This window comes from Cardiocondyla obscurior, linkage group LG19 (genome assembly GCF_019399895.1).
Source record: "Cardiocondyla obscurior isolate alpha-2009 linkage group LG19, Cobs3.1, whole genome shotgun sequence".
Lineage (NCBI taxonomy): Eukaryota > Metazoa > Arthropoda > Insecta > Hymenoptera > Formicidae > Cardiocondyla > Cardiocondyla obscurior.
The window spans coordinates 3,805,118-3,826,039 of NC_091882.1; the positions used below are offsets into that span (position 1 = coordinate 3,805,118).

Here is a 20,922-nt window from a genome sequence, read left to right on the forward strand (position 1 = left end):
TGGTATTATTTTAGATAACCGACGCGGTGTATTAATATTTTATTTTTTATTGTTTTATAAAAGTGTTCCCACCCGAAATTTTCCCACCCAAAATATAATACTAATAAGTTCTATAAAAAGAAACCATGCGACTCACGGGTATGCTGGTGGCGGAGTTTGGTAAGATGACCTGTAACAAATAAATGAAAGAAATTAATTAGCAGAGATCTCAATAATTAAAAGAAAATAAATTAAATAAATTTTTAAAACGGGAAAAATAAAATAAAATTGATCCTTACCAATGGGTTGCTCCGCCGATGCCCGATGCCTTTCCTAGGTCCTCCTCCTCCTCTCAGCACTCTGGTCAGTTCAACGGGGGTGTCTGGAAGGTGCTTCTTCGACGAAAGTCTTTTTCTGCTTATATCTGAAACAGAAAAAATTTTATCTGGTTAATAAGAATGCCGAAAATTAAATGCTGCGTTACAAATAAGTACAAGTATTTCGCACGAAGTATTCGCTTCACGGATATCCTACACGTACACGTTATCAAGTTCAGGTTGCATCAACAAATATATTATGTACAGCCGACCGGCCTGTACATACCTATATTGCACGTGATAAGGCACGAGATGTGTACGCCACACGCGTGACCGACCTCTACCTCTAGGACACTACGCAACTAAAAAGATGCATTAATGTAATTTTCCACGCTTCGTATTTCTGCACTACGAATAAATGTCTTCCGAATCTATCGCAAACTAGTCGATTGAGACCCTCTTCCCCCCGAGCCCGACTGCACTCGTGCACGCTTCGTTAACGGCGACGACACGCGAGTTTCATGTACGCGTACACGAGGTTTTTACTTACTTGTATCAAAAAGACGTAGTCGCCGGTACGCACAATTAACTCAGAGAAATAATTGACGCCAGATTACGTTCCTCTGGCCCGCCGAATGTGCGTAGATACGTAATACGTACGGAGCACGTGCTGGGTACGTACGTTCGGTTCGATCGTTCGAGAAGGACAGAGCGTGAGTGGGAGTGGTGGGGGAACGCAGCTCGCGCGCGGCACGTACGCTGCTCACCCTTACCGCTTACCCCGCTCTCCCCCCGTCTACCTGCCCGTCTCTCTCTCTCTCTATCACCTCTACGCAATTCAACGCGTTATAAAATAATGTTATATATTGAATATTAATTGTAAATTGAACCGATACCGAATTTCAACATCTTGACAACTAACATTTATTCCTTATAACAAATAAATGAAAAAATTAAATTGTAAAGATGTCAATAATTATTTAGAAAAAAAAAAGATTATATGCGCCTCTGCATTTTTAATTAAATACAAAATTAAATTTACAAGTAAGTAACGCAGTTGCGCACGTTTCACGTTTTTTTATCACGTATTTTTCAAATAATCCTAGTATTCAAGAATATCGATTAATTGAGTTCGTATCATATTACGTGGGTAATTAAAGATTAATTTTATTATCTCTGCTCATTATATTCATATAAAATTCCGTAAATCGTTTTGTTTTTCAATTCGCGTACAACTCGCGATATTCCGAAATCTTCGTAGCCGATCCAAATCTTTCTCTATGGCGAAGATAATCTGCCGTTAAACGGTTCTACGGCGGATGGGCCCTTCGTGGCCCTAAGCCTATACTTTATGCGATGGTAGGGTAAGCCAGGACCGTACCTTATCAAGGATCTGAGTCGCGCAGTGAGCGGCTATTTGTATTCATAAGTCCGCGGGAGGCCGGCGCTCGCTCCGTGGACACAGTCCTGGAACCGTCCTAGGCCTCACAGGGCCCACGGTGTTCCCCCGGGACACCGCTCTCAATGCGGGAAGGTAGGACGAGAGAGTGCAAGGGAGAAGGACGAGAGGGACAATAGAGGGCCACGTCATTCAGCCGAGAGGCGCCCTTCCTTCGCGGACATCTCGATGTACATATGTATGCGCGTTCGTTCTGGCCCCGAGAGTTATATGTGCCGCGCGCATTCGAGAATGTGACCAGTCATCGAGTTATTTAATTTTTCGAGGCACCCCCGCCGCGCGTGTTTGCTCAGCCCCGCTGTGAGCACAAATTACCTCGCGACCGAATCACCTCGGGCGAAATGCCCCAAGTCCGCGGCCCGTCCGCCCCCTCTCGCAGCCCAGCGTCCGTTGCCATCAGCGTCGATGACGCCTCTTATCCCCCAATGATCTCCGGGACGGAAGTCCTCGCAGAAGAAGGTGGCATGTTTTTCTGTAGCCACGTCGATGTGGCAGACGGGATTGAATTGGCCGAGTCGCGTGAATAAAAATTTCCAAGATATAATTTTAGGAGCTCGATATATTCCTCGTGCACTTTAAATTAATAATCGTAATTTGTGGAGCTTGTAAATGTATTATTATCTCAATTTTTACTAATTTTTATCGAGCGTGTTTAAAACTAAGATTGAGAATAAGAGAGAGAGAAAAAAATAGCGTAGGTATGTATTCTTTCGATGGCGCGACAATTCTCTAGTTATCCATTGATTGTACAGGTCTTAATTGACTTCGTTAATGCGGGGTACACGGTGTCCGGCATTTATTTCTAGCAATTGCACGAGAGCGTCGCGCGCTGCAACATCATTTGACCCCCTTACGTGCGTAGGATACGGGACCAAAACGGACATGCCCGCGTCCTCCCCCGTGGCGTGGTCTAGGTGCGCATATATGCGGTCAGTCTACCTCGCTATCTATATGCTAATCCATTGAGATGGTACCCGTAGATTACACCTCGGAATTAGCCCAGAGACCCGGGTATCAGGGCCGCACAGACAGGCCGGGCTGTGTATCTATACGTACCTTTATCCCACCTTATACACGTAACTCGCGCCGTCGAACGCCCGCCTCTCGCCCTGTACTTACAAGCCCGCGTACACACATGCACGCGCGAGCACGCTCACACCCGCGTAAAGATCAGACACGCGTGTACAGGTGTGTATACCTGGCGGAACCACCGTGGTCTCCGATGTGGTTCGGTATAGGACCTGGGTGACTCGGCACTTCCAGTTCGTTAGCCCGTGTTAATAACGTTAAAGAGGATGCGATAAACTCGTTAGGAGACGAAACCGCGCGGGCGACTAAGCTCGACCTTCGTCGCAGTACATCATGGACCGCGTAAGAGGCCCCGTTTCTTCCTCGCCTCGCTGAATCGAATGTCGCAAAGCTACGGCTCTCGATGAATACGCGTAGTCTAAAACAGGTATCCCTTCAGTTTCGCTCTCGCTTGATGTAATATTTTTTTAATTGTCGATAACGTTTTTAGAAAAAAAAAAAAAGAATATTATTTTATAATTATTTTAATAAATAGCGACGCATTTCGCTCTAAACGTATGTGTTTTAATTTTCTCGCCGCACGATATCGACTGTATATCTGCGATACAATCGCGACCGGCACTATTGCACAACATCGGCGTAGATTAACACGCGTTCGTCACGCCCAGTCATTTCGTGAAACGGTACTCTTTTCGAGAAGTTAATTTCACAACGACTCTATCGCACCGAAGCATCGGCTATTAAGATTTCTTCCGTCCGACAGCTTCCTAGCGTAACTTTGCGTCAGCGCTATCGACCTAACGCTTTTCAGACATTTATCAGCGAGCTCGTCGAACTTACTTGCGATATCACGTTATCATTGCATTTTTACGCGAGATTATTAATCGATTCATGTCAGACGCGGGATCTAGCTCTTTTTTTTTTTCAGCTCTCGTTTCTAAATTGTTATTTTATTCGGAAAGAAATCGTCCCGCCCGTCCGTGGCCTCTCGAAACTGTGGCATTGTCGGTAGAACAATCGCGCGACGATAATAGCGCGGCGACAGACGTGCGCTCGAGCACCGCGCGAAATTTATTAGCCGACGGGAATATGATCGCGCGACGCGTATTGCGGGGCCGAGGTACACCGAGGAACACGATGGGTACGTACGAATATAATCCTGTCAACGAAAGGGCGAAGGGGCGACGGAGAAGAGAGCCGGCTGAGCGAGTGCGCGGTGTCGATGCCGCTTGTGTTTCCCATCCGGACCAAATTCGACGTGCGGCCGCGTCCGCGAAAATACGAGCTGCCGGTTATGAATCATCCTCTACGCCAGCGCGAGGTAATAATCGTCCGCGATCAGCTAATTTCCCCGCCGATCGTGTAATTGTTCCGCGCCGACTTGTCGAATTTCGCTCCTATACGCGCGACGCTTGTATCCCCGTCGCGAAATTAATTCCGCGCGACCGATTCCGAGCCGGTGATAAATTCTCCTTTGGAAAAATACGTTTATTCGTTCTAACGCGTTACGCACGCGTATCGGATTTATAAATCCTCGTATTAACTGTTGCGCTTTTCGGTAAACGCTATTGAAGCAAAATTCATTATTATTTTATTTTATTAAAAAAAAATTTTTTTTTTTTTTTTTTTTAATTCGTTTAATTGATCGAGTTTAATTAACTTCTGGTGGACACGTCGGACGAATGGGAGGATCGATGGTGCAATTCTCTAATTGTACCCTCCGGTCGGCATTCGAGCCGTCGTGAGACCGTTTAACCCTAGCATCTCGTCGTCATATTTCGGCGCGATTTCATTCGGCTCGCGATTGAACCTTGGATTATGATCACGGACGATGGAAATGGCGTTTAGGTAGGTGGGTACCCGAGGTAGATAGGCATTATGGTGGTCGTTGGGAGGCGTCGCCGAACCGAACGCTGAATCACCCAGCGAGAGTTTTCCTGTCAGCGGCAGGACGGGCACCGCCATCCGACGAAGCCCCGTGGAATTGCCTCGCACGGCCTCGAAATGAATGCGCGAACGCCCATTAGGGGAATAAATCAGGCCAATGTTATCCGCAGGATCGCATAATCGATCTCGCGCGCTCGACTAATCCGGGCCTAATCGTTTCACGACGGTGCCGCGACCAGAAAAGTTCCTCCCGTGAGAGGGAGAGTCGTTAGAGACGAGCCTCTCTGCAGCCGCAGTAAAGATGCGCCTAATTCTTCGATGCATCTTGCATTAGCTCGGCGTATCTTAAGTGGAATTACTATCGACAAACGGCGTGTTTAATTTACGGTAATCCCGAGATATTTCAGATGAAGAGACTGTAACTTGTTCGCGCGCAGCATCTTACGGAAGGTGCGCGCCTTATTCGTTCGAAGCTGAATCGCGGAGCATTAAGCGTCAAATCGTCGTCGGGCTCGCCGTTAGGTGACGGTCATTTTAAATACACATCTCGCTTTAATCAAGATCGTACTCGCCTTGCTGAATCTCTCGGCGCCGCAGCGAGACGCGAGGAAGGGATGAATTGTAGGGTACGCCGAGTCGCGAAAATGTTTGGTTAGCATTTGGCTTATTGGCCGGTGAATGTTCGTGCGCTGTTAGGCATGTATGGATGGCCCCCAGGTTATAATAAAGCTAATTCCGCGGAGCTCTCGAGGCAGCTCGTGCCGCAACATGTTTTGCCTCTCGTTCTACCACGCCCGCCGTCCCCCGCTTTACTCTTGGTCGTCTCACCGATATATCCGCCCCCGGTACGCCACCCAGTTCCCCACAGTATCTCCGTATCGTATCTCTCACTCTTTCGCGGGCGCGAGAGAGCGCGCCGCTCTCGCTAGAGCAACCGAATATATTTATACGCCCCCTCGGAGAGGCCACGTCTGCTTATTAAAACGTTTCCACCCTGAAGAGAGCGAGCGCGCGTACGCTATCTGCTTTACACCGCGTATTCCTTTTATTGTTCGAGACGTGGGAGAGACGCGCGAAAGAGAGACGGTAGGAGACGGGGAGAGAGACGTAGGGACAGGAGGGCACGAGTAAGCACGTGCATGCCTGCTGAGTAGTTGAGTACCTGCCGCTGGCCACATTCGCGGAATTAGACGCGCGAATGTGCACGGCTTAACTGCCCGGAGAGCGTGTTTTTGAGTCGGCGCTGATGCGCCACGAAGAGCGATAACAATGGGGGATACGTTGGGGTGGGTAGGTCGGCTGGCTCGTTACCGTGGCTGCTGATGGCCCCTTTGTATCCATTTCTATGATACTCGGTTCGCCGCTCGCTCGTGCTAGGATCACATCCTAACTGATTATGCGGCTTGTATGCGTCGCGTCGTTAGCTTTTTATCCGATTACGAATGTGATATATGACCGTCCATCTGCATATGTCCGCTGTTACAATAGAATATTTAGCCGTCCGAATTGTCATCCGATGCCGTCAAGACGGGCTCGGTAATATTTATAACGATACGGATTAATAAATCCTCTTCTCTATCTCAAACAGCATTTGCTAATCGATTCAATGTAAGATTATATCCACTTCGCGAATCACGGGCTTTTTATCGTATGCACAACGTCTTGATAGAGATATTATAAATAAGAAGATGAATTAAATCTTGATTCTGACAAGTGCGCCGCGATTGATCGGACTGAGCGAACGACCTTAGCAAACTTGTTGCGTTAATTAATTCCCGCTGATCTCAATTAAAATATTAATTACGACGGAACAATGACTCGCCGATAGGGAAAGAGGTCCGGCAACTCGTTTCTTCTCTCGTCTTCGTTTATCGTTTGTCCGCCGCTTCCCCGCCATCGATCGCGATGGAGTCGGAGGAACCACCATTGCGATGCTATTACGATTACTCGCGTCTTATAAGCTTATCTGATAACCGCGCCGTTATGGCTTATGGCACATTGTGACCGTGCCATCGCTGACTGGCTCGGTTTGTCCGATTTGTTCTCGTAAAGACCTCGCGCCGTGAGCGGATGAGAACATTTACATATCTCCAGATCCGAGATACGGGCAAACAAGTGTCCCCTGCCCCCGGATCTCATCGAAAATCGGTTCGGCCGTATCGCGCGATCGGTTAAAAATCAATCAGCGACGCGCGCGACTTGAATACCACACGCTCGCGAACGTCCGTGATTCTCAATATCGAGATCGAAGATTTTCTCGAGCTTGCAACCAAGTTTCCTCTCTGCAAAATCTTTTTGGCCTCGCGGTGAAATTTTAATGAGTTCTCCGCCGCTTGCATAATTTCGCGATGATTTACATTCTTAATTTTGATGCGTATGGAAGAATTTTTTTTAAAGAAATCGAACTATTACAGTCATTTTTATATACTTTATATAATTTACTCTTTAATAATCAGGAATTATGTCTTTTCTTTTTTTATTAAACGTATATATTTCTCCAGCGATAAAAAAAAAAAGATTATTTTATTATTAGCGATAAGATGCTTGTACTATAGCGTAGATTAAATTAAAGATTAAATTACCAAATTTAAATGCATCCGCGTTTACTTATTGCCACCATAAGCCGTAAGGCAATAACGTCTTTTTGTCGCAAGTACAATTGTTGCGTCGTCGATGAGGCATGGCCTCTGTGATACATACATATAACAAAGTCCATCCTATCAGCATGCATCTGTGCATTCGCACGCGTACAGACGTGTTTGCGAGAGCACACGTAGTGCACGAAAGCTGGGAACGCACCTCGATGCACCACCTGACGCGACGGGGGGTCAGTGGCTATCATTCCGGGAAGGACGATTAATTTCCGAGTGACGAAATTTTCGGAAGAGAACGTTCCGATCTTGAAAAAAAAAAAAGACTATCGCGCGTTATTCGTTCCTTTTTACCCCAAGGGGAGAGAAATTAGATTAGCGTGTAAACGGCAGATGGGCTTCGGCTCGATCGACGCGCGTCCTTCGAATCGTGATTTCACTTAAGGACACGCGCGATGTTGTCGATGGATAAAGATATATCGTGGCCGGCTAATGATGACTCGGCCAAAGTGCAAACGCGCATCTCCCGCGGGCTGGCCGGCCCGCGGTGGTAATTTATGAAGAGTCACGATCGATTCGGGGTCGAGTGTCGATATGAGCACCTCCAACAACCGACGTGGCCGTGACGAGTGAAAATACAAACAGTTTAACAGGGATGAGTAGTCGTTTAGCGTTCCTGGGATCAGAAGAGAACCCTCACCTTCTCCACCACCCCCCCTTTGCACCGCCACCTTCTCCGTCGCGTCATCCTACCGTACCACGTGCATACGCCATCGTAAGTATAACGTGGAACGCTGCACGGCGATCGGCGCACGTATACAAGCGCGATTAAACGATGAGTTTCTCGTTAAAGTGTTTATTTATGCGCCCGTGTGTGCGTGCGATTTAAAGATGTTATCAAGATCTGTTAAGGATATTATTAAGATTAAGATTTATCGCGTCACAGAAAACACGCGCAAATAAAATTACGTAATCACATAGTCGCGCGAGTTCTCCGTTAAAAGCAGAATTTTGTAAGCGATACGGAGCGCCGTGTGCGACGGGGGCTTTATCGAAGGTATCTTAAGTGTGCTTTTATGCTTGATCGATAATCATGATCGCGAATCGTTAGTGCGCTTAGAGGGTCGGGGGGACGGCGGCGGTGGTTTCCGAAATGGGACGTCTGGTCGACGGATCGGGGGGTTGCGTAAGTGCGTGCGGACTCGGGCAGCCTCCCAAGGCCTTGCGCCGGAGAATCAATTATTGGATCCGTATATCAATCTGATGGCCGAAGCGCGCGTCCCGTGCTCGGTGGCCTCCCGCTGCGCTCACGCATTTTCTTCCCCCTGTCGTCCTCATACCGCCTTCGTGCGCTCGCCATCGTGGCACACACACGCGATATAGCGAGAGTGCGCGCTTTCTTTCTTTCTCTTTCTCTTTCTCATTCCGCGAAGGGGGCACCGACGCGAACGCCATATACAGCGGGACCGGTTTGCGCCGCGACTTGCGGTCGCATGCCCTCCGCGAGCCTCCGCGTGACGTGGCTCGTAATGTTGATTTTTCGAGGGATCAACTCTAACCCCCTTCTCTTCTTTTCTCCGCAGGGCGCCGACGAGGATGACAGCGCTTCCGTTGCCTCGGTAAGTTCATCACCCACCGCAGATCGCGATTATTGTGCGCGCCAATCCGACGAGAGCGACGCAGCACGGGCCGTAATTCTCATCCCCGGGCCGGACGTGCATCGCCGGGCTCTGATAAATGCACGCCAGATCGTGGCCGGGGATCTTAATTAAAATTCGCCCGCTCTCGATCGAACGGCCCGCACGATCTTCAGCGCGCTGCTGATCCATCCCGGCGATTCCTCGCGCCCATTAATCGCTAATAATCACCACGATCGATGCTTTCCCGAAGCAACTGGACGGAAAATCGCGGGAATGGTTGGTTAGAGCGGCTCAGGGGGACTACCAGGCGCTCGCGAAGCTCGCAGCCGAGGAACCTCGTCTCACCAGGCTCAAGGTAGGATCAACTACGTCATTCTATCGTATACGAGATTCGTAAATTGCTTTAAATCACTTTACGAGCGTTTATGCAACGCGCGCTACTTTACTTATTCGCTTACTAATTTCTTTCTTTTTTTTTTCGCGAGTTTAAAACTGCACGTAAGCAAGAAATAGAGTCGACACACGTCGCGTACGATGAACGTTTGAGCTATGACCCTGCCGACGATCGCCAGTCGCATGCTAAATTTCCTAGACTCGCGCGTCGTTTATCGGGCCTTTATCGCTCACGCATACACGCGCGATGGATCTCATTGAATTACGGCCACGCCACCTCGGGTGATAATGACAAAGGTAGCGGGCGGGAGGTTCGGAAATATAATTACGGTGTGGCTTACCGTAGGCCTGGGGATCAGGCCGTTATTACACGCACGGCAGAACTTAACACCTGCGGCGTTGTAAATTCGCCGTTTTCGCGCGCCGCCATTGACAGGTCAATAAATCCAAGAGCCCCCGTGGCAATCAGGCGGCCGTTGTATACCATGCTAGCGATATGTGGAGTGGATCAGGAGTGGCGGATGGTAGCGGGTTAAGGGCTATTCACACCACTTGTATCGATTATAAATCGCCACCTGTCAAGTGGCTCGACCGCCACGATGCGGCAGCGTGGACCTGCTCCTTCAATGGAGATACCGCCGAGATTGAAATAGTCCGCGAACGTATAAAGTAACCGATACATTCTACATTAGTGATAGTCAACCGCGATATTGCAATTAAAATAAAAAAAAAATTAAAAAAATAGTAAAGTAATACTTTCGGAAATAAACCGCAAATAAAATTGTTAGCTCTTAAAAATTTTATTATTGTTTCTTATCGATCGTTTCTACCGTTTCTTCGGACGTTTCTAAAGCGACCCTAACACGCGCGCGCGCCATCGAGTGACCAGGAAAGAGAAAGGGACGAGAGGGTGAAGCGGTCAAAAGGTGGGGACGTTGCACGGTGGTTGGAGATGGTCGGCGAAAGGGGTAGAGGCAGCTCGACCGCACAGGGGCTGCGTGCTGAATTCATTCCGCTGGACAAGGTTGCCCCACACCCACCATCACCATGCCACGTCGGCCTCATCCCTTGGGATAAATTGGCCGAACCCGCGTGTTTGCGGATAACATCGCCGCGATATACGTTCGCCTATAACCGCGCTACCGTACGAACCTAACCGTCCGCGGTGCTCTTTTTACGACGTGTCTCGAACTCGCGAAAATTGGCAACGAACTGCTCTGTCGTTGTTTGTTTTTCTGTCTGTTTTGCCCCCTTTTTTTCTCGCATATCCTCCACAAAACACGCGCAAACCAGGCGAACGGACCATTTTACGATACTTGAAAAGCGACGGGCAAGAGAAAAAAGAAAAAAAATAAAAATAAAAAAAAAAGCTCGCTGGTAATTTTTCCGCGAGACTTATGGTCAATTTCGGTTAACGTGAAGTTGTCGCGTTGAATTTTTATCGGCGGTACGTTATATGTATCAAATGAATATTGTTTATATGAGATCAAATTGTTCCTTACAGCGAGTCTTTGACACGTAGACATATAATAATCTATCACCGATGAATATGCAACAGTTTGAGCTGGAGAGGGTGTGGAACGATAGGGGCGCCGGAGAGCGAGTGAAGTAAACGACAGGGGGGGTGTCTGTGTCGAGAGGGAGAGGGAAGGGGATCGTCAGTAGGCATGCCAATTACTCTCCCGGTAATTAAATCAACAGCGGAGCTAATCAACGTTACCCTCGGCATATCTCCATCCCCCATAAAGCCTTCGTCGAAATAAATAAATCGGCCAATTATTCAATATTCGGTTAACGATTTCATTCGCAAGGATTTTGTTAGAGTAACGAAAAATTGATTGGCCAAATAATAATTATAATATCGAGGAGAAGAATCGAGACTACAAAAATCGAAGAGATAAATCTGCGGATTTCAAAATAAAAAATGACAAAAATTTTTATGCGTCACCTCGCACCTTTCTCTTTGTGTAAAACTTTCGTGATTCGCGCCCTAACGACGTAAACGGCCATTGTGTTCTGTGGGTCAGGTGCACGTTGTCGGGGGAGAGGAACGCTGTGCGTCCATTATACTTTATTAACGGACGCGTCCGGCATCGCGATAGATTCGCCTCTGTGAGTCGCGTTCTTCGAAAATGCAGGACGGGTGCATCGGCCTGACGTGACGCGCGGCTGGCTTTCGTTCGATCGGGAACCTCATTACGTATATTCCCGTGAACTCGCTTCTATACTTCGGCAGCTGCTACTATCGCCGATAGCGCTCGTAAATTTTTTTTTTTTTTTTAATCTTACGCTCAGAAATTGAACGGGTTTCTAAAATATCGAGTCGAATGCAATGATAGAAGTGTCGCGATTTTATCAGGCGATGCTAAATATTTTCAGAACGTAACGAATTATTAATAGCGTGTTTGCGAAGGACAGCGTTGTAATAATTGAGTTCTGCGCCGCTCGCGAATGAAAGCTGTTGGTAAGGATCGCCCGCAACATTATATAGTGGCCGGTGTTTGCGAGTTTGGCCTCCGTGTATTTATCTCGTGGTATCTCCCGGTTTAATAACGCCAGGCAATCAGGAGGTATATCCCGTCCGGCCGCACCGTGCATTCGTATCGGGCTCTCGTCGGCTCTGTTCGCCTCTCCATGCCGATAAATAATAACCATTTGTATCGGATTCTAATTACTCGCTCTAAGCAAACAAATAAACGGTGGGAGATGAGACGTGCCGTGAGAGAAGAGGCTGACCCTAATGTTATGGTGGCTGCGGGCTGATTTAAGGAGTGTGGGACCGCCCACCTCGAAGATGTATCTTCGTGCCGAGTATCGGTCCACCTGTTATGAGTGTTTCAACGCCACTGTGCGCTCTCCCCCTTTTTTTTTTTTTTTTTCTTTTTCTGTTACGTTTTATTTCGCGTTACCGCCGCAGTGCCCTCTTGCCGGTCGAGTAAAAAATTTTGCGCCAGCTCGTCGAGAATGTCGAACGACGAACGATTGTGACGAGCACCGAAATGACGCTGACGACGACGGCTGGCAATAATTCGCGCGTACTATTCGAACGAATTACTCGCGCGCGTCCCTCCATTTGCGACTGATAAATTACGAATATCGCCCTGAGGACTGCTCTTTAAGTGGCGCGTATCCTTTCGTCGTAGCAGCGCGGGCAAACGTGGGAAGGAATTCGCTTTCAGAGGCGACTCCACGGGGCGATCCTTTCTCGCGATGACGGCCATGATCGATAAGAGGCAGCGCGAGAGGAGAGAAACGCGTTTTCGCTTAAAAGGTCCTCAAAAAAGGTCGACGGTAGTTCGTTACCGGTGGGCTATTAGCGGGCGTAACGCACGTCGTAGGAGCGTCGAAGGACTAAGTAAACCCAGGCTAACAAGGAGGCGTATCCAACGGTCGCGAATGATCTACCGATCCGAAGTTGGCATTATTTCGCTCTTACCCTCTCGGTCTCTCCGTCTCCTCACGTCCGACCTCTCGCCCCCTTTCTCCTTTACCTCACGTATATATCCGCGGGTCCTGCCTACCTATAGGCGAATATATCTACCTGCGCCTCCTACCTACGCCCCCAAATATTAACACTCTGATTTATGCGCGTAATTATCTCTAGTTATTTTCTTAGTATGGCCCCGGTGCCTCTCTCTGTAGCTTGTCTTCGTAGCTGCTGGTGCTGCTGATGCACAACAAATTAACCGTTCCTTCTTCCGCCTCCCTTCGCTCCGCGCGCGTTTTGCACAATCTTTCTTTTCTCTTTCCTTTTCCTCGGCGCCATTCTCGCCGTTCTCTCCCAGCGCGTATTTATAGGGGCCTCGTTTAATTTTTAAACGGCATTCTTATTATTTGACGTATTCCTCCGCGCGAACGAACGCCCGGTGAAGCTGCATCACCGTCTGGCGAGGCAGAGAGGACGATAGCGGTCGCGCCTTCATCCGCAACTCGGATTCGACCCGCGGAGATCATTTATTCTCGCGACGACTCACCAAACGGCCTGTCCCGCCTCTCTATGGACCCGTACGTGCTTTGAAGTGTAGAATATACACGGCTGAGATATATTCCCGTTCGCATGTTTAATGGTTACTATTAAATTTATCTCGCGTGTGTCAAAGATGGCCTTAGAATGATTAAGGATCATTAGACGATACTGAAACATTACCTCCGGCGAGATATCCCCCCCGGGCGAACGCACCTCCGGCTTATCAGATCGTAATATTAAAACGTTCTCTTTGTGAGGCTGCGTTACATTTTGATACGCGGCGCGTCGGGGCGAATTTACGATTTCGATAATTGAATCTCGTTTGTAATAGTCTCGGGACGTTATCGCGCTCGGTGTTGCAACTGCAGGAGTCGGACTCCCCTCGATCCGTGCAGGTAAAAAAAAAAAAAAAAAAAACAGAAAAATAAAAAGAAAAGATCGGGCGGCAACCTGTCCGAGATTTTTCAGTCGAGAATAGGTTTATGGGGCGCGTTCGAAGGTGTCGGGGATCAGGGCGCCAGGGTGTCGTCATCGCGACATGGGATCGTCTTGCATAGCACTCTTTTTTACGAGTCTCCGTTTCTCTCACTTACCTTTCGGCACGTAGGATCTCACTGAAGCTCCGTTCTTCGCCCCGTTGTGCAGATCGGCCGCTTTGTTTGTTCACCGTTCTACAACGACTCGATCGGTTTTCGTGGTCATCTTACACTTGTCTTCTGTAAAAGCAAAAATCACCAAGTTAATAAAATATAATACTGTTGACGGAATAAGTTACTAATTTTTTTTTTTTTTTTTTTTTTTGTCTACGCCATATTTTTTTAAAAAAAAAGATGAAGCGCTTCAATTATTTTTTTTTTATATCTACAAGAGTGTAACTTGCTAAGGTGTGTCGTTGTATTAATTGTTTTTGGCTGTCACTGATTATAATGACTTACTTCCCATCGGCGCTGGTCACTCCGATATTCCGATAAGAAGTGTCGCAAGCTCGACTCGTCCCGACCGATGAATGACCGGATTGATACGCCAATATTAATATCGCTCGTATCGCCGATAAGGGTACGATCGCGCGAGGATCCACCTCGGTGCTCGCTCTAGCAAACGGCCGCGGGATCGAGAATCGGGGCGAGGTATATAAGCCGACACGCGATAAGCGAGTCTAATTTAAATATTTCTCGAATAATCCCGGCGCCTTTCCGTTTCGCCTCGCTCGCGCGCGAATAATGTCTGGTATACATCGTGACAGGAATGTCCCGTACCACGTGATTAATGTCGTAGTACAGGTGTACCGATACATTGTAACGCGTATACTCGTGTCGGGGCCCCAGCACGCACGGTAGGGCTGTGATCCGCATTCGCGCATAATTTTACCGCGCCTTGAGCGAGGTTCCGAGAAATTATGCGCGTAATAACGAGGAACGACGAAACCGTCGGCCGACGGTATCTACCCGCGAAATCGTTCGTGACGTGCGCTCGTCGATCGTGCCCAGCGCAGCCCGGTGGTGCTCGGCGCGTCCAGCGATGCAAAGAGGACGAGACGAAAAGGAGAGAAAGATGGCAGGGCGTTCACCGGGGGGATACCGCGCTTCTTTCGTGTTATATATCCGCACACTCTCTCCTCTTGGTGCGCCGAGTACTCGGCTGTCCTGCTTGTTCGCACTGCGCGTCGCTAATTAGCTTCAAGACCGATGGCTATCTGTCCAGCCACATGTCCTTAAAGTGGCGAGCCCAAACATCCGGTACGCCTTTTCCGTTTGGAATTCGAGTTCTTTCACGGATTCGTGACGGCGACGACAATTTGCCCGTCGACCGCGGTTCTCGCTCGCTTTTATTACTCAAAAATATGCACATTTATTTGTCGCGACATTATTTATCTTAGATTACGAACCCCCGCGGCGGAACGATTAATTCTTTCTTTTTTTTTTTTTTTCCTTTTTTTTTTTTTTTTTTTTCTACTTCCGTGTGGTATATTGTCTCGTTATGTCAAAAACGCTTTTATACCCCTAGATCGTAGATTTTAAAAAGAATAAAGATGCTTATCCGACACTTTCATTATTATATATATCTGGTATCATTTTATGGCGTCTATGAAACAGGTGTAATCGAATCCTAAACGTAAGCTCTCCATATTTGTTTATAAATGTATATATATATAATATATGTACGGATCCATTGCAGCACAAGGAATGTCTATCTGATACATCGTAGTGTAATGACACAGGTTTAATGCAGCGTGTATGATTAATGGCGTGCTATATATGAGTAGTATATATTTAAAGGAGTGTATATGCGTATAATTAAACAGCATTTATACGTGTAAGCGTTTTATCGCTACATACATCACAGGTGCATTGCGAGAATATAAACGCGCCCGGACTTTGATTTCGTTATGAGCCCATGCATCATCGCCGATGCATAAGCGATCAAAACGCGGAATCATTAGCCGTCGTTATTCGCTGCTGGCACCTCATTGAATTTGGAGCCTTGCCTAGAATTAATCTGCATGAAATCGGTGGCCCCTGTAATGGCGCCCGTGCCACTTTCGAATCGACCGCCGGTTGTACACGACGGTGGAGATCATAGCAATACACCAAAACCCACACAACGTTACTGCGCGAATACATGCACGGGCCGCACATACGTACGCGCGGGATACACGCTTGAACGTTGTGCAATTAGTAAGCGGAGCTCATTATGGAGATTCCTCGCGTAACTAAATACTTAATACAGGTTTCGTTGTCCCTTTCGCTCAAGCCACCGCGTGCCCTTTTTTTCTCTCTTTCCATCCCCGCTTTGAATTCGTAAAGAGCCACATTGCTAGAGGCGGACAACCCGCATATAATGACAGTCGCTAAGAGAGAAGCCCCTGGCGTTTCTATAAACGCGCAATATACGCGCGCGCGCGTATACGCGCACGCACACGCGCGTCCCTATATGAGAACCTGCTCTAAACGCGTCGGACGGATCGCGTGTCGATCTACGTCGAGATATTTGTTACTTTACAGTTGTATCACGTTTTGCGCGTGGAAACAAAGCCATTGTTTGTAATACGTACACGCCACGGCCGTCTGAGCTGACCGGCCGCGTCGCGAAGCCCGGCGTTCACGCCGATCGGGGATGCGAGGCGCCCTGTCGAAATCCGTCGACCTCTGACCTCGTCTTGCCGAATGCAGCATGTCTAGCTTTATCGTCATCGACGCGACGGACCGTTTCGAATTTCTTTCCGACGAGTGCGCGTTGCCATTGCAAATTTAGCTCGTGACCGACGTTAACTTCCCTTCGATATCGCGTCCTCAGCTACGAGTTCTCGAGAATCAAGTTCCCCGTGTTAGTCGTGGACTTGCGGAACTTTACATCTTCCTACGCGTTTAGCTATTTTTTTCTTTCTTTTTTTTTTCCTTTTTTTTCCGTCGTACCTTTTCATCGTTCTTACCGCGGTCGCATGGCGGTGCCTGTGCTTTGCCGACGTGCGGAGGAGTTCTGGCGGCGGCACGATCTGATGAATTCGTGAGACATCGTTGATATTTCAGTGTCAGGGTCGACGGTTTTTGTCATTTGTAGCGGCGTGCTTCGGAACGCTGTGTACGCCGGTGTGTCGCTAAGCTAAATCGAGTTTAGGCTCTAATTACACGACGGCGACTGCGTCGCTTCGTTTCCGTCGTATACTGGGTGTTCCACGCATCCGCGTGCTTTCCCTTCAAGGCAAATATTAAGCGTCGTATTCAGAGAACGTCGTTCATTTTAGCAGCAAAGCGGACGAATTTTAGCGTAGACGAGTAAAAATTAGCGGCGCATTTTTAGCTTGGGAAAAAAACAGGAGGTAACGTAGAACGTATCCTAAATATAGATAAAGATACGGGGGAACGTAATTCTTATTTTAATTTCGTACGAGCCCTAGGAAGGACCGGCCAATTTGATTAGAGGCCGCATTAATATCTAACGTATAAATATTGCGGAGGGATGATGGAGAAATCGGCTGGTGGAAAAGCCTCACGCGAGAATTTAGAGTCCGAGGGAAGGTGCGTGTACCCCGGGATACACCGTATATGTGCAGGGGCGAGAGTATGAGCCGCGCGTATCGTGTCACGCTGCACAGATAAGGATCCAGGTTTCGTTTTAATGCGGCTACGAATGCTCGTTAACGACCGCGCTCGTGGTCCGTCGCCTCGGCTATTATATTCACGTATATACGCGCACGCACGTACGTGTTGAGCATTCGCGCCAAGTCGACAGCTCCGCGAACCGACTCCTCCCACACAGACCGGACGCCTTCCTTCGGGATCGCTGTTATGAAAGCGAACCCTCGAATTAAACGGCACCCTCTTAATCCTCTCTCGTTTGTTTCCTCGTCTACCTGCGTTATCTCTTCAACTCGGCGCTAACGACGCCATTGGCGTTGATCGCCCGATATCCTACTTGATATTCGACGTCGGGGATATAAACAGATCTATCCCGGCCGTTTTTCGCAAAGAATGTTTTCTTTTATTATTTTATTTTTAGGCTTGATAGCGATTTTTTAGCGCTGTTAATTTTTTTTTTTTTTAATCTAGTTTTATTTAATTTTATTAAGTTTCGAATAAATATGTAATTTACAAGATAATGATTTGTAAGCGTAAGATATTTAAAGCAAAGCAAATGGGCAAGTGTTATTTACAACAATTAAATGTTACGTATTATATTTCACTTCATGTAGAAGATATTTATTAGTCGCGCAGCAGGTTCCGACGAGCTCTAATTGCTCCAATACACTTCGCTACCTCGAGGAAAACCAATACTCCGCTCACGTTTGCCTTTTTCTTTTCGAAAATACAGAAAAACGCGACCGCGGCGAAGATTAGCTGATCGTTATCGGCTCAGTTGTCTTACCTTAACGAGCTAGCTGCAGCCCTAGCCTGTCCCGAACTATTTTTCCCGTTTTACTCCGACTCGGCTCACCCTCTTCCGCTTCTTTGGCTTCCGAAGGGAAACGCTCGCGCAGGTACAAAGGCACAGTATTTCACGATATACATCGCCAGATATGAATAATGAATCCGCTCTTTTTTTGCGTCGTTACGAGCGGATTTACGTCTCGGGAGTCGTCGAAAACGTGGTGACGCCGTCGTAAATCTTGCGGCGAGTCCCGTCTGTTAATTTGTAAGTGACGCCAACATAATAATCACCCGAAGAAGTGAAATATCGCATCCACTGTACGAGTTATTTTGAAACTAATTGGAAATCATATTTAAAACAATGACTTATGCTTTTATTTTGCGTCGTATGTTCCAAATGTGCTTCTCGATATATGCAATATTAAAAAGTACAACTTTTAATTTTTCTTTTTTTCTTTTTTTTGTTATGCATACAAAAACCATCGCGGACCCTTTCATCAAATTTTTTTTTCTAAAAAATATCGCGCGTTACATATTTATGAAATATTTAGTTTGCAGCTAAAATAAAGTACGGCAATTTTTTAAACTTTTTATTCTAAAGCCGCACACATTTACGACACTTGGAACACTTCTGCTTTTTTTTTTTTTCAGTAAATCATGCTACATATATAAAAATATACCGGCGTTAATGAGAGAGAATTTCCAAAATGTTGTGGCGAGGTCTGCGAAAATAATTTCGCACTATGCGCAACAGTTCCTGCGGGAAATTCGCTGCTAATATTTTTTTTTTTCGCCTCACGGACGCATTAGAGTTAAAACACTTGGAATATATAGCTCAGTACTGACTTTAGAAAATTTATCGGTCCTTTCCTGTCCCTGGATTGCGTTCACTGCGCTGTGGCGAAACGCAGACCTGGCGCCACTCAGAAACCGCACGGGCGTCGTTAAACGATCGTTAAGACGAGATCGTATCTTTCTTTGGACCTTTCTGACCGCGTACTCCCCTCTTCCCGGGTTTCGATTTCACAAAATGTTTTCGGCGATTTAAGCAAAGCGTCAACCGTAGGCAATTTGTAAAATTATAGCTCTGCTTTTCCGGGAGGAAAAAAAATTGATAAATAAAATTCCACGCGACTTTCCGATAAAGGAAACTCGATTTCCCTCGCTGCACGATTTCCTCTCTCGTATTTTACATTTGGTAGAACCACGATAATTCGCACACGCGTACGGATCTGCCGATATTGCTTAAGAAAAGCTAAAATGCATCTCGGGGGATAAATAAATAGTGATTAATTAATACAGTTGCGTTACGAATTTCACCGTTTGCGGTCACGAGGGAGAAAGAGAGGCCATTGCGATGCGCAGGGTCGTTACTTTCCGTAACGAATTGTTCATTTAATTTTGCTGAACATTTTCGGCGCCGCGGTGGGGCCCGGTTGTAACCCCGGACAGCACGTTCCAATAAATCGAGAATGAAGCGGAAGGGGAGAATAGAAAAAAATGCATTCGAGTTTCCTTTCGCGGGGGAAACATTATTCGGCATGAAAACAGAAAAGGGACGAGCAGTTTCATTTCAAGTGGACTACGGTTTTATGCTTTTTCTAGATGTTATCTGGTTCCCAAATTTTTTTTTTTTCTTTTTACGCGCGACGGCACAGACGAGAAATAAAAGTATAAATCAGAGAAAACGAAATAGAAGGCGGAGAACAAGAGATTATTACGTTCAATTCACAACTATTCTTTCCTCAGCGGTGAGCAATATTATACAATTTTCGCAAGCGCTTAGCGCAAGAATAAGCTATTTTTAATTGCCGCGGAACGCTTCGGGAGATAATCCGTGTTAAAATATTTGTAATGGAACTTCCGCGTCGAATTAATCGAAGGCTTTCGTCCTTCAGCGGGTAAGCCCGCTTTTAAATCTGAATCGATCGATCCGCGCGCGATATTTTCCATTAGAAATATTTTAACGAGAGCAATGTCGGGCTCGGAATTATATCTGTTTGCCGGGGCGCCTCTCTATTGGATTTTGGGAGTTACGAAAAATATCAATTAAACATAAAAGCGCCGGGCCGTGTCATCCGATAATGGTGGAGATCGGTTGCCCCGAGGGCATGGAGTAATTGGGATGAAGGCGTGGGAGGGAGAAAGAGAGGGATTTTGGAGAAAACAATACTGCAAATAATACAAAGCAAATTGCAATCGCGACTTATCGTATCTATCAGACGGATAATTGGCGCGCGTGTCGAACGAACGGCCTCCTATGCAATTTTGAACCGACCGCGATATTTTGCTCCCGCCTATAATGAAGGCTCGCTATTTATTACAACTGCATTGCCGATCTTTGCAAATTACGATTAAATATATCGGAGAAAAAAAAGAAAAAAAATATATATATCAATGCGTTTTCACAAATGTAAAGCTAGCTATCTCTCGATCCCATTCGTTTTTACTGAATTTTTAGAATAATTTAAATGCGATATCTGTGATATGCTGCACGTCAGAATTATTTACACTCACGATATATCTCTCTCTCCCCTTTTCTCGTTGCGTACGCGGTGATTGCCGCGCGTCCTTCAGGAGCAAATATAACTTTCCATAAACTCCTCAATCACTTCGATGCTCGCGAGCCCCTGCGTTCATTTGTTTGGCCGCTAATTCGTTTGCCCTCCGGGGGTTTCACGGATTCAAAGACGAAGACACGCGCGCGGCGCAGAGAGAGGAGGGGCGCAGCTGGAACCGAACGGTTCTCCAGTTCGTGATTTCCAGCAGGTTCATTAGCGCTCCTGTCCTTTGAT

The 20,922-nt window shown here is 47.0% G+C and overlaps 1 protein-coding gene across 6 annotated transcripts in view; it reads left to right on the plus strand.

The window, feature by feature from the left end:
- LOC139110075 (ankyrin repeat domain-containing protein SOWAHA-like) overlaps positions 1 to 20,922 on the plus strand; it is a 375,001-nt gene that overhangs the window by 312,303 nt on the left and 41,776 nt on the right. For all 6 annotated transcript variants that reach the window (XM_070669630.1, XM_070669627.1, XM_070669631.1 and 3 more), the window contains 2 exons: positions 8,846 to 8,881; positions 9,153 to 9,257. In XM_070669630.1, the coding sequence (XP_070525731.1) occupies positions 8,846 to 8,881; positions 9,153 to 9,257 (141 nt within the window). The remainder of the gene's footprint in view (positions 1 to 8,845; positions 8,882 to 9,152; positions 9,258 to 20,922) is intronic.